A 15085-nucleotide genomic window follows, 5' to 3' on the forward strand; every position below is an offset into this window, starting at 1 on the left:
GGATAAGAGAAATCATAGTGCCTACCTCAAAGAGTTGTATAAAAATGAAATGAGATAATGTACTTGGTATCCCCAAAGTACTAGTGCAGTTTTCAGTTTTAATAGCTTAAAATCGCATGAAGACTTTTGGGACACCCTGTCTTGTTACAGAGAGAAATTTTTATTCCCTTTGGTGCACATAGCTCTGCTAGGAGAATGCTTAGCTTTCCTTGGAAGGTGAAGAGAGCAGTCATGGGTAATTTGAAGAACCCCACCCAGTGAGTTTCAGGGAACTGAGAGTCTACCTGGCCTCTAGACCTATGGGAAATGCTAAGGAAGGGAGAAGAGACATTGCTCCAGTGCTGGGGGAGAAAGGGCATCTGACTGTGAAGTATACTTAGACTCAGTTCCATAGTGGGGATGTAGACTTGCTTAGAAGCTGTCAGGAGTTCTGGGTATTGCTGATCCCTCGGAGGGTGTTGGTGGGTGACAAGAGCTCATGAAAACAATGGTACAGGGGTCAGCTGTCTTGATCTGCACACTGATCTGTACCTGCCTTCTGAGTTCTAATGAAGTCCACCCAACTGACTGAAGAAGCATTTAGTAAGCACTGCTGGGGGTACAAAGAGGAAAAGTCAGACAATCATTGCTTTTAAAGAACTTTCATTCTAATGTGTGGGGGCAACACATAAAATAAAGTTCATCTGTAGGGTGGACAGAAAAGCCTGAAAATACTAAGGATGCAACTGTGGCTCATATAGCAAAGGCTAGAGGTCCTGCATAATTATATCAGTCAGATGCATGGAGTAGAGGCAGGGAAGATGGCAAAGCCTGGTCATCCTCCATCTCACCAGAAGGAAGAGAATTGGTGACTTCCTTCTCATCCATGTGAGTAATCAAATCGCCTGTAAAGGTTCTGGCATCCAGGGCAGGGGAGTGGGCAAGGGAGAAGGGCGCTCCTAATGTTAACAGGTCTTCCTCTGACCCAGTCATCCTGGATGGGTTCTTGGTGACCTAGACCAGAGGAGGAAGGCAAAGGAATGACTGACACCATCTTCTAGGAGCTGAGAATTACTGACAGATAAGTGACATACAGACTGCCAAAGGAAGAATAGAGTGGAACATCAACTAAAGCCTTGATAAGAAAGGAACCCGACTCATGGCAATGCTTGTGAAGGAGGGTCTCTTATGAGCACATCTGGGAAAGAAATGCCCAGAGATGGATATCACCATTTCCCATGGTACCTTATATGAGTTCTGCTTGTTTTCACTGAGCAGTAATTAAATCTCTTCATTTTTTGAGCTTTTTGAACTATCTGCTTACAAAAAGAGTAACTGAGAGTACCCTGGGAGAAGACAGTATGATGTAGTGGAAAACACTTAGAATTTACTCATAGGACCAAGGTTCGAATCCTGGCTTTCTTGCTTATAACTTAGGGCAAATTATTGAACCTGCCTGGATTTTTCTTCTCGTTGACTAAGATTTGGGCTTTGAAATTTGATGTTCTCCAAGGTCTCTTCTGGCTCCACATTTATGATCCTACAACGTATAGTGAAACTCTCAACGAAGAAGTGTCCCTGGACCTTTTTGGTCACAGAAGCATCCACAACCTGAGGGAGTATGCTATAGTGGATAGAGGGCTGAACTTAGAATCTGGAAGATGTGGGTTCAAATTCATTTCTGACACTTACTAGCTATGTGACCATGAGCAGGTCCCTTAACCAATCTGAGAACCAATGCAGTTTACATTAAATGTTATAGACAGGTGGTAATCTGCACTGGCATATGGAATTCTAAATAATGCTGAAATCATAGTTCCTTAATCTATGTAAATAGCAGCTATGAGTAATGTACTCTTTTGGGTCCGAGTCTCTTTAATATTCAACCTGAGAAAGTGAATTCAAGTTGGTACCATCAGGGGCCCCACATACTTTCTTGTCACTTAAGAGAAAACTCCAGTGACCCCTCCAATTGCATGTAAATAAATGAGTCCTTTTCTAGAGAGAAAACATTTCTCACAATGTCTATGCAGTTTTTAAAAACCACATAGATGAGGAAATAGAGCATCTCCAATAAAAAAGTGGTTTTTAAAAATGTTGTCTGGCTATTCATAAGACTTCCCCAACAGGGAAGAATAAGGAACTACAGAACATTTCCCCCCAACCCCTCCCTATCCCTCTGTCACTGAAACACCAATAAAACTCCTCCACCTCCCACACTCTTCAGTGCCTGAACGGTGAGCATTAGCCAAGCATGCTGGGAGACACAAAACTGAAAGAAATGAGTTACTGTATTCAGATGTCTTGAATTCTCTCTCCATACAGTCTACTAGATCCAGTTCTGTTCCTATAATCCCCTTTTTACTTGATGTAAGCATTAAATGAACTGATCAACTCCTATTTGAACTGAGCAGAAGACACATTAAAGACTAAAGTCTCTTTTGGAGAAAATGTCTCAAGGACAGCTCAATTCACCTAACCAGACTTTCCATTTGATCACAAATGATACAGCACCATCATCATCTAGTATTTTTAATGATACTACGGATATGGCAAAGACTGAAGACACATCTCTAGGATCACGAATCCTGTGCACTATTTTTTTGACTTATTCCGTGATCATTTCGGTAGGTCTCCTTGGAAATGCTGTTCTCATCAAAGTCTTTTTCAAGATCAAGTCCATGCAAACAGTTCCAAACATTTTTATCACCAGTTTGGCTTTTGGAGATCTTTTGCTTCTAATAACATGTGTGCCAGTGGACGCGACCCAGTATATTGCGGATACCTGGTTATTTGGAAGACTCGGTTGCAAGCTTCTCTCTTTCATCCAGCTCACTTCAGTCGGCGTGTCGGTGTTCACACTAACTATTCTCAGTGCTGACAGGTGGGTTTTTCTTTCTCTGTCATGTCTGTCAAGGGAGGAAAGTTGTGGGAAAGGAGAGAAGATTTTGACATGGACTTAGCTGCCTGTAGTTTGGCTTCATGTTAGGGTAACAAAAGTTTTTAAAAGCTCTAAACTTCAAATTACTGGTCTAAAATACAGGACGATATTGAAAAGTGCCTTTTTGGAGATGATTTCTCATAGAATGATAGGATATGCAGAGTATAGCAGAAGGATAATTGTCTGCAGCAATACTGAAAATTATGTCTTTTCTGTGGTGCATCAAGGTATCTGGCTTAAGGTGCCCCTGAACAGCCATACCTTATACATTAGTGCAGCCTAGTGGCACATAGGAGACAATGCCAAGATTCACAGGTGTGAAATTGACCATTGATAGGAGGCTTTCACATACAGATGTTTGCATCTGATTAGGTTGGAATTAATCAAGCAGGCAAGCTGTCATTTCTGGCAATAAAGCAACGAGATTTTTGGCTTCCTGGGAGTGCTAGGTAATGTCATGGCTTACTTCTATTTGTTTTCTCTATAGCTGGTCAATAACATTTTTGGTCTTGCAGAAATGAATTCATCCGTTTTGACCTTTAGCAACTGATGGAAAGGACATTCCCTCATGGTCAGATTGTGATTGGTCAGTGTTAGAATGGTCTTAGTCAAATATATTTATATATTTGCTCTGTATGAGTCCTACTCTTAGAGCACAGAAAAAATAGGATTGAAATGGTAACTAAAATTTAAAAGTCCATGAGAAACTGACAAACCAGCAATGCCCAATGATCCCCATAGGGATAGCTCCCTAGGACTACAGTGGGTAAGAACTGGCCCTTCTGGATCATGGAAAGAGAAAAACCTTTCCTTCCTTTATTCTTTCTGCAGTGGGGTCATGTTTAATTTGGAGAATCACTCACTCAGGGCTTACCTCTTTAGCTGCCAGATGAAAAGACATTTTTCAAAGGAGGAAAGTAATAAGAGGGGTATGCCAGCTGCACACCTTGACACACGGCCCTTTGGCTTCTGCCACCACAATTGTGATACAAATGAGGTTGAGCAGATGAATTTCTATTAATAGGCATGGTCAGTTTTACCCCTGTCCCAGTCTGGAATAGAGAGGAATGTCTTATGACATCCTACTCATCTCTTGTCCCTAGAGAAAAGACATCCTTTGACCTCACCAAAAGACAACCTTTCAGAGAAAGGTTACACACTGAGTTACTATCATGCAGAAATCAACTCCCTAAAAACTTACTATTGACCTCAAAAAAGGGAAAATATAGATAAGACTCTAAGATCCTAGAACACCTCACGTAATGAGTAAAGGGAATAGATGCGACAAGAAAAAAAATTGAGATGTAATCTATTCGGGAGCTAGCAATCCAAATTGGATCAGTCACATGATAAATGGTAATAGCTCATTTCTGAGATTGTATTGATCTGAATGGCAGGTTGCCCTAATGTGCAGGAAAAAAAACCCCACTGGGTTTTGAGCCAGCAGGCCTCAGTTCTACTCTGCCTCTAGCTAGTCATGTGACTCAAGGCAAGTCATTCCTCCATGTTGGGCCCCAGTTTGTAGACCTGTAGAGAAAGAGGGATTGACCGGAATGATATTTAAGGTCCCTGGCAGTTGTCAAGCCCTGTGTGAATGCCCTTTGAACCTAGGATTTTAGGACTTAGAGCTGGAGGTGAACTTAGAGATTATCTAACCAGGGGCTCTTGGCCTGAGGTCCATGAATTCTTTTCAAAGAAATAGTTTCAGAACTTGATTTCGGTATAATTGGCTTCCTTCGCAATCTCATGTGGGGTTTTTTATACATTTAAAAGCATTGTTCTGAGAAGAGGTCCACAGGCTTCGGATTGCCAAAGGGGGCCAGTACCCACAAAAAGGTTAAGACAGATTCATAAAATGTGGCCCAGAGAGCGGAAATGGCTTGCCAGTGACAGTTAGCTCATGTCAGGGCTGGCACTAAAACTCAAGGCCCCTGGCTTTGAATCCAATGCTTTTAGCAATGCTATAGGATATATTTTTTAATGTGTTTGTTTGTTTTTAACGTTCATTTCTTCAACTCTTCATGCTCATTTTATTTTACTTTTAACAGTATTTTTTCCAATTACATGTGAAGACAATTTTTGACTTTCATTAAAAACATTTTCTGAGTTCCAAATTTTCTCCCTCCCTCCCCTCCCCCTCACTAAAATTTTAAGTGGGTTGTATATAACATGTATTTTTTAAAAATTTGAGTTTCAAATTCTCTTTTTCCCTTCTTCCCCTCTCCCACCCATTGAGAAGGCAAGAAATACGTTACATATGATGTATCTTAGCAAACTGTGTTGGTGCTCTAGCCTTCTGCTAGACTTGGAGCACCTTTAGGACAGGTAGTCTGTCATCCAACTTCCTAAACAAAGTGTGCTGAGTCATTTGCCACAGTGCAACATCTCATATTGTCTTGTATCGTGTACCATATAGCTTTATGGTATGGTATGGTATGATTTGGCCTGACATCGCACTCTTACCCATCAGCCCACAGAACCTTTCTGTTCTTGCTTCTGACTCTCTATGCCTCTGGGTTCACTTGCAGATACAAGGCAATAGTGAAGCCCCTGGAACTGCCAGCCTCGGATGCCTTCTTGAAGACCTGTGGGAAAGTTGGCTGTATCTGGATCCTCGCCATGGTTCTTGCTATCCCGGAGGCTGTATTCTCAGATTTATATCCTTTCTATAATCCTGAAAAAAATGAGTCTTTTGAAGCCTGCGCTCCTTATCCTGTTTCTGAAAAGAACAGGCAAGAGGCTCACTCTCTCCTATGCTTCTTGGTCTTCTACATTATTCCCCTTTCTGTCATTTCTGTCTACTATGTTCTGATTGCCAAAGCTCTTTACAAAAGCACCGTCGAAATACCCGCCGAAGAGCAAGAACATGCCCGCAAGCAGGTATGGATGAATCAGAGCTGACACTACCAGACAGACCAAACTGAGCTAGAGAATGGAATTTCACATCATTTAGTGATAAAGATTTTAGGAGACTGGAAGCAGCCACCAAAAGTGACAGAGTTCAGAGAGGGGAGCCACTGAATAGTAACACAAATAAAATAATAGTAACACAAGTTAACTTTGCATAAAGGTTATACATAAAGTACATAAAGGTTTGCCAAATGCTTTCTTTACAACATGCCTGTCTAATAGGAAGTGCAAATATAATTTCCAGTTTACAGATGAAGCAACTGAGGCTCTGAGAGGGGAGGTGGTCATAGAAATGTGTCATGGTTTCCTATAGAATGTTATGCCTCAAAGGATAATGGGACCTTAGAGCTAAAGGGGACTTCAAAGACCAGTTAGTCCAACTCTTTTATATATGATACAGCTGAAGCCTCAGGAGGAAAGGTGATTTGCCTGAGGACACATGACCAAAAGTGGCAGAACAGAGAGTAGATCTCAGCTCTTCTGAGCCCTGGGCCATTACTCTTCTGACTAGTGAATATTATTTTCTTTCAAGCAGGACTTGCAAGAGGGTACATATTGGTTCCTACCATATTGCTAGGGCAAAGACCATTGGGGGTACTCTTCTTTGGGAGGCATTCACAACCCTAAAGAATAAAAGTTGTTACAAATCACATCTTATTTTTGACCAAATCTGGCCTTCCCTAGTCTGATTAACCACTTTATTTGCTAGATTTAGATTCAAATGATTTTAGGTCATTTTCTGAAATTCAGTTCACCTTTAAACAATGAAGACCAATCACCACTCATGGGTTTAGATGAGGTGATCTCTAAGATCCTTTCCAGTATATATAAATCCTGAGATCCCCAACAAGATCCTCTAATCTAATCAATGCATAAGGATTTCCACTGATGGGGAAACTTGCTACCCTGCAAAAGAGCTCATTCCACTTTTGTGGAATGAGTTTGTAGTTCTAACAGTCTACAAATTTTGGGCAATATTATATGGCTTTCCCAGAAATGTAACTGCGTATTAATGGGGCCAGGTATGCCAACCTCTCCTAGACAAGAATAGAATGAATAAAAATGTTACCAAGGCCCAGTCTCATCTGATTAAAAAAAGTCTCATATTTCTCTTTAAAAACCAGGGGATCTTTTGATCCCTTTGTCAACATATAGAGAGAGGCCTATATACACAGCAAACATCTCAATGTTTTGCTTTTTAATTAATTGGTATGGTCGGCTACCTTGTGGTGCTCCATGTGACCTAGTTAGGTTCTAAGTACCTAACTGTTTGTCTTAACTTGCTAAATGACCTTTCTCCGTCCTTTGCTTCATAGATTGAATCCCGCAAGAGAGTTGCCAAGACGGTGCTGGTGCTGGTAGGGTTCTTTGCTATCTGCTGGCTGCCTAATCATATCCTTTACCTCTATCGGTCCTTCAATTACCGTTCTTCCATTGATTCCTCTACCCTTCATCTTATGGCCACCATTTTCTCTCGGGCTCTGGCTTTCAGCAATTCCTGTGTAAACCCCTTTGCTCTCTACTGGCTGAGCAAAACTTTCCGGCAGCATTTTAAAACACAAATCTTTTGTTTCAAATACAAATGTCCCAGGCGTTCGACTGTCACCAGGAATCTGACCACAGGTCTTGCTTCAGCTACTGGGAGCACCCAGGTCTCTGAGATTAGTGTGACCTTGCTCACTGGGTATGGTGGGAAGAAGGAAGAAGATAGTGCCTCCTCTGTTATCAATTAAAGACGGCAGGCATCAAGCTTTTTCCAAGGGTATGTGTAGCTAGAAATTCTGGAGAGGAGTATAACACTGAATTACTCATCTTTGAATTGTATTTGAGATAGTTAAGAGAAGGTTCTTATCTAGTCAATCATTCTTGTATGTATGTATGTGTGTGTGTGTTGTATTCTTGTGAGTGAAAACCTGATGTTCTAAAACTTTCTAAATTCTAGAGAGAAAATATTTAGTAGATGGAGACATGCATAGTAATAGAAAGAGAAAGGGAAGGAGTAAGAGAATGAAATCACATAGCACTAAAAATGTAAAACTCAACATATAGCAAGATGTATTTTCGGTCACACATAACTCACATTTCTAGAGTGCTTCAAGCATTAGAAAGCATTTTCCTACTAACTGCCCCATGAGGCAGGCAGTGTCTGTATCACAAATGAAGAAATGGTGGTTGAGTGAAAGCAAACCATTTATCTGTAGGTACATGGCTAGTACCTGACAGATCTGCAATGCCAAGGCAGATTTCGGATACCCAATGTCTCTATATCCTACTAAACATTTCCCCCAGAATCAAAGAATTGTAGATTTAGAGATAGAAGGTCCTTTTGAGTTCATCTACTACTCAATCAAGGAACATTTAATAAATATCTACTACGGGCCAGGGGCTGGGCTAGGTTCTGCAAATTACAAATACAAAAATCAGCTACTCCCTGTCCTCAAAGAGCTAGATTCTTCCAGAAGAGACAACATACATATAGACAATTCAGTACAAAGTATATACAGAGTAAATGCCAGGTAGTGTTGTTGGGGAGGACACCTATACCTGCATGAGGAAAAATCCTATTCAGGAGGTGACAGACATCTGAGCTGAGCCTTAAGTTGAATTAGGTAGAGGTGAAGAAAGAGGGCATCCCAAGAATACCTTGTATAAATAAAGGTCAAGATGTGGTAGATAAAGCTATAGGCACAGAAACATTTCTTTTGTCTATGATATCCACCCTGACAATAACATGTACCCTTAAAATAAACTAGCTTTTGGAAAAAAAGAGAAAAAACCACTAACTCATAGGACCCAAACTCTTCATGGACTATGGATGACATTTCTTACTTTTCTCACTTTGTACTCATGTGATGGACACCAAGTTATGCTATTTGCGTCTTTGCTCTGCCATACAGATGCAAATTATATTATTCTCTTTGTATGGAAAAAGTAGCAAAAATAGAGATAAAAAAGAATCTTTTATCCAATTTCTTTTCTCAAAAAACCGTTCTAATAATTGATGGGAAATGTGCCTGTTTTCCATTGTTCTCTCTTCTACTATCTCCAAAAGTTTAATGGAAATGAAATGGGAATGTTTTGAGGTTGGCAAGTATGAATAATATACCCTGGTATGGTTCATCTGTCTGTCTTACTGCTTCTGTAATCAGAGACAATGGAGTCTTACTTTTCCCTTTCATTTATTAACATCAGTCAAAAAGTTTCCATGATGGGCTGACTTTATCTGAAAATGCAATAGGTGGTCAGTTACATTGTGTCACATGAAGGGTATAGGGAAAGGGTAACCTTCCCCCTCCTCTGCCCCATCCAAAAATATCATTACCATGAGCCAGCCACAATATCTGAAATCCCATCATTATGGACGTGTTATTGTGAGTAGAGAATTGTCTTAAAGTACAAGTATTCCTGGGACCCCCTTGCACTTCAATGTGAATAAGTTCTTTTAGGCAAATTGAATTCCAGAAAGTGCATAATGACCTCTGTGATGATTCTGAAGGCGATTTCTTGGCACTCATGAGAGCTTTAGAAGTTTGAGGATTCTTTATCATGGCTAGCTTCTCTTGCAAATTGTTCCTTTTCCTAGATATTGTGATAGTGGTAATGTGACATAAATGTGATTATATCTATCTATCTCTATGTACACACATATATAAGTAATAAGCAGTACCCTTGTGTTTCTCACCACGATTAAGGTGTGTTTTGCTTACAAATGGAACAGAGAGGGGAAGAAACTGAGAAAGGAGGGGGGCAGAGAGAAGGATTTTCCTGAGGCCAGCATCTTCTGAGGTAAAGGGGTAAGAGTGCTGCTCTGGTACCCATTGAACGGAAAAAGACCCAGAGGAAAGGTTGGGGCCTGGGGAGATCCTCTATGGGAGATCAATGGGAAGACATGGGCAAGAACTGCAAAGGGCAAAGTTGCAAAGGGGAAGGGAAGGAGAAAGGGGACAAAGCTGGAAATGCATGTGCAGAACACAAAAGAAAGATTTCTCAAAGTCGAATTAATTTACTGAGTGGTGAAAGACCCATAAAAAAACCCCAAAACCAAAAAAACCAAAAAAAAAAAAAAAAAAAAAACCAAAGTGGAGAGGTAGGGAAGCAAAACTGAACCACTAGTAAGCTGCATGTTTTTTAACACAGAGACTTTGCTATGTTGGTTCTCTGAAGTATCTTGTTGGCTCCATTTGGCATTCAAGAATCCAAAAGGAGAGTTAGCTGTGGCTGGACTCTCTCTTTTAGGTATCCAGCATTTAGAAGTGCGTAACCACACTGAAGGTTCTGATTTTCCACCTGTGACTACTAGCTTTTAGCATACAGACCATTTACAGTCTTATGCGTGGACAAACACTGTATCTGTCCACATTTTTGACTGCTTAAACCAGAGGAGTTGTCTCAGAATGTACTGGAAAGGTTTGGAAGCCAAATGTAAATATTTTCATCTATGATGTGAAAAACACTGTTCAAACAAGGTCTATCCAAGGACTGTCTCTGGAAATATCAACAAGGTTTTGACTTTTGTTCAATGTAATGTAAATGTTGTTTCCTGAAAGTTAATTTTACCTGAATAAACTTTAAGCATGCATCCAAAAGTATCTGTTTATATTCACATAAATTTCATAATTAATTGTATTTGTATAAAAGTGAAAAATAGTATTTGTGATTAATTTTGATGGGGGGGGATACTTTCAGTTGTAATCTGCTTCCTTTTAAATGACTCACCCTCGTGGTCCTGAGTTTTTCAGAATGTTGTAAAGAATTTTAAAAATAGGACAGCTGATGAATTCTGTCCTTCTAAAGTATTCCACAAAGTATATTGTAAAATGGGTTTACTTAAAATAAGCAACGTATGTATTATATTAGTGTTGTGCTAAATAATAAGAGTATAATAAATCAGCAGGAAAAACTAAGTGAAATGGAGTACTGAAATTATTTTCCCTGACTGACTCATTCACTTTCTAACAAGAATTTTTGTAAAATAATATTTAGCTGCTTTGATTTTATTTCAAAATTTAAATTTAATTTTAGGTTATATAACTCCAAAGTATTTTCATTACTTATATGTTCTTTAAACAAAAAATTAGATCTCTACTCCACTGCAGGAAATACTTTAGAAAAAGCAAAGTTCCAGATCACAAAAATCAAAAGTGGTCTTTTGACAGCTCAGAAAATTGGAACTCAAAGATCTGTTTCCTTCATTCTTATTTGCATTCTCTACCAACAGACCATGTAGGAAACATAAATCAAATGGCAAAGTATCTGAGACAGAATAGTAAACAATAGGGAAAGCCATTCGGTAAACTCATTTCCAAGGGCCCCATCTACCACCAATGGGGAGTTCTTCTAGCGACTCACACATCGGTGGGACAAAGGAGCACATCTCCAGAAAATGTATACTTCTAGATAGGGATCTGCCTAATGTTTTGGCTGGAAATTCATCCTGCTTAAATATATAGTTCTGCCTCCAACAGCATCACTCCCCCCCAATCACCCACCCCATCCATTCCCCTCCCACCCCCATGGCTGTCATCTGCAGAAATTTTGTTTTTTGCCGCTGCTTTCTGTCCTACTCTACTCTGGAAAACGTTCTTCCTCTATATAATGAGATTGCCCAGAATACCTGTCTAATCAAAACGTTTTTTTCTGTTCCATAATTTTGACTTTCTTTGTCAAAGCATATTGCCTGGCATATAGCATTCATTATAAACGATTGTTGACTGTGACCTCCCTTCCCCCCCACCCCCCCCCCCATGAGGTCAGTGCCTCCCTGGAGAATGGAGATAAACACATATCATTGTCTTTTGTCCTTTTAATTCTTACCACTGGAATGCAAGCTGTGTCACAAATGGCCCTGAACCTCTTAGCTCCAAGAAAGCGCAAAAAATACTGGAGGGAAAGGAATGGATTCAGAGACTTCAACTCAGAATTCCTGTTGCCATGGCAAAAATCTCTGCCCCCTTTACATACAGATGAGCAAAACAAACCTCTGAGAGATTAAGCGATTTGCCCAAGGTCATACAGAACCTAAGTGACTGAGGCAGGACTACCACTCAGGTCCCCTAACTTCAGGTACTGTCCCTTTTACTCCACTCCAATCCATGGGCTCTTCTACATGGTCTATCATTCAGATTTCTACAAGTGGAAGGATAAAGAATACTCTTGCATCATTTTTAGGAACATTTATTCATAATAAGTCATTAGCTCACTCTATTAGCGACTACACTAAAATAACATCAACACAAGACATGTTCTTTAGGACAAAATAGTTTGAAAGAATTAACAGAGAAACGTATTCCTGTCAAACAGGATGAATATTCCCCACATAGGCCTTCAAACAGTCCAGAGAAAGAAACCAGAAAGAAATCATATTCCACTCAAATGCCAAAGTGATTTTCCTAAAGTGAAGATCTTACTATGTCACCCTGCTACTCTATTAACTCCAGTGGCTCCCTATTACTTTCAGGATCAAATATCAAATCTTCAGTTTGGCATTGAAAGCCCATCACAACCTGGTCCCCTCTAATCTTTCCAAGCTTCTTACACTTACCACTGTCTGTGGAAATAATCCCAGCTAACTATATCACAGAAACATGGAGTTGGAAGAGTCCTCAAAGGCTATATTATTGGGTTTTTAGTCAAAGGACATGGGTTCAAAATCTGGCTTTTGTACTTTCTACACGTATCACTTTGAACAAGTTCCCTGTCTCCTCCCCAGGCCTCTCTTTCCTCACTTGGAAAAAGAAGAGCTGCATAAAATGATTTCTAAGGTCTCATCTCACTTTAAATCTATGATTCTGGCCCAACCTGTACTTGAACAGGAACCCCCTCTATAAAATCTGTGCCAAGTGCTCATCTCAGTCTTTATTTGAAGGGTTCCAGGGAAGGAGGAAATCCATCACTTCTTGAGGCCAGCTTGTGCCACCTGAGGATAGCTCATCCCACCTGAGGACAGTTCTCAAAGTCAGGAAATGTTCCCTTCCATCAAGCCTCATTAGGCCTCTCTACCCACAACTCCTAGTTCTGTCCTTTGAAGTCTAGCAAAATAAGCTAAATCCCTTTTTTTTCTTTCAAACATTTGAAGGCAGCTGTCATGTGCACTTTGCATGTGGGTGGGGCACCAGAAACTAATACTCCAGAGCACCATTGCCCTCGTGAATTCTAGAATGAGAAATACTAGCATAGTCAGTGGCATTCTCACTTAACTGGAAGGATAATGTTCTATGCTCTCTCCATCAACCTGCCATTTCACCAACAGTAACAAAAAGTAACACCTATGTTCTATTGAGTTGTCCCTTTGTAGTAGGTTTTATTATCTTTAGATCAGCATAGGCATGGTACTGCCAGCAGAAAATTCTTGAGGCATGAAGAAAGATGTCCCTAATCAGACTATCTTGTTTTTTGTACCAAATATGACTGACTGGCAGTCTATATTTAAATCCTTAATAATGTTGTTTGGCAGTCAGCTGTCTTACAGACTCGGTGATTTAGTGCTTTACATCTTTTTTTAAGCCCAGGATTTTCCCTTTAAAGATTTTATTAGCTCTACAAGTAGAAGCTAGTGAAAGATATATTTGTACTTGGGATATCAGTTTGCCCAATCTTGTAGACTTCTTATCCTCAAGTGCTTTGCAGTTGCAATTGCAATCCAGCAAAGGAGAGCTGGCTTTAATTTTGTGCATTCGAACATCATAAAGCATATACCAGCTCAGCCTGGCATTCAAGGTCAGATATAGAATAGTTCTAACTCAGCATTCCGGTCTCCTGCCCCCCTGGTCCCTTGCATGTTGACGTTATCACGCTTTCAGCCAATCTGGTCTTTCTCTTTACTAATTCCTTAACATGACTCATGCGTCTGCTTCTGTCCTCAACCCCTCCCCACAAATTGTCAGTAAGATCCTCAAGGGCCAGAACTGTGCTTTAAAGAGCATCTCTTCAGCATTCATGGTGGACATATCCCTAAGGTACCTCAAACTATGAAATTCTATGGTTGCCATACCACACATTACTGAGAATAAAAGGGATGGAAGGAGGTATAAATAGTTCTTCCTCTTCTTTTTTTTCTTTTCCCTCCTTCTAGACAGAAAAGGCAAGAATTAGATGGGGGAGATATTAAGTGGAACTGGAGAAACTAGACTAGACTGAGGAGGACGGGTCGAACTGGAGAAAAGTGAAGTCTGCAACCTTCCAATGCACTTCTGATCTTTCGACTTGGGCAGTCACAACATATGGCTGCAATTTTTGTTGGCAAGTTCTTTTAAGGAAAGGAAGGTCATTTGGTACTTCGATGTTATCATGAAGACAATCACTTCCTTGTGTGTGGATGAAGCAGCATATACTCCCAGCCTCCATTACATAAGTGATGATTTATCTGTCCAAGTATAGGTAGTCAATCTATTGCCTTGCTAGCAGTTATACAACATAAGAAATGTCAATGCTGATGGCCAGAGAGTCTTTCTTCCATCTACAAGGGCTGAATTGGAGACTGAATTTTCTCTTCCACACCTACTGGCTGCCATTTCTAAGGAGAAAAATAAGTCCATTAAATGATTACTAGGTCAGATATTCAAATGACCCTTCCACAGCCATTCAGCACCATTATGGATGGGAAAACATTTCACTCCAGCAAACACTCCTAATTACCTCGTTTAGCTCTTTCATACATTTTAGCCCCCCTATACAAATTGTGTTCTCTATGATCCCCAAAAAGTAGATTTTTGGACCCTGATCCCTCTGAAGTCATCTCTCTCAAAGAAGAAGACCATATAAGTGGAAATAGAGGGTTTTTAAAAGAAAAATTGTATTTCATTAAATATTTTCCAACTACATGTAAAAAATTTAACCTGAAACAAATAAAATAACGTAATTTTTAAAAATTTAACAACTATTTTTAAAAATTTTGAGTTTCAAATTCTCTCCCTTCCTCCCACCTTTCCCCCCTCCTTGGGAAGGCAAGCAACGTGAGATCAATTCTGCATGTGAAGTCATGCAAAACATATGGAAATAGAGTTTGAAGAAACATCAGTCATAACTCCTCTTAGTGAAAGTGGAGAACTAGCTGCTACTCACACATAGAAGTCTATTACTAAGCACAAAAAGCCTCCCTTCTAGATATTTAATAAGTACAAAGTCTTGTGCCGGTATTGGGAATACAAATGTAGCCCTTATGTCAGGGACTTCCTTCTGACAAGGCCATTTTGGAGCAAGCCCCTTTCTCTGGTTCATTCACCTCAACCCAAGTGGTGCTTCATAACAGCAATGCCT

The 15085-nt window shown here is 40.1% G+C and overlaps 1 protein-coding gene across 2 annotated transcripts; it reads left to right on the forward strand.

Annotated features, from left to right (window-relative positions):
• Window positions 1-2429: 2429 nt before the first annotated feature.
• Window positions 2430-9735, forward strand: BRS3 (bombesin receptor subtype 3). 2 transcript variants are annotated; one of them, XM_072626705.1, is made up of 4 exons: window positions 2430-2863; window positions 5449-5800; window positions 7147-7495; window positions 9523-9735. In XM_072626705.1, exons 1-4 carry the CDS (start codon window positions 2430-2432, stop codon window positions 9597-9599), a joined length of 1212 nt encoding a protein of 403 aa, XP_072482806.1. In that variant the 3' UTR covers window positions 9600-9735. The 2 variants fall into 2 exon arrangements, with proteins under 2 accessions (XP_072482806.1, XP_072482805.1); XM_072626704.1 differs by having other exon boundaries at window positions 7147-7482.
• The last annotated feature ends 5350 nt before the right edge of the window (window positions 9736-15085 follow it).

This window comes from Notamacropus eugenii, chromosome X, assembly GCF_028372415.1.
Source record: "Notamacropus eugenii isolate mMacEug1 chromosome X, mMacEug1.pri_v2, whole genome shotgun sequence".
Lineage (NCBI taxonomy): Eukaryota > Metazoa > Chordata > Mammalia > Diprotodontia > Macropodidae > Notamacropus > Notamacropus eugenii.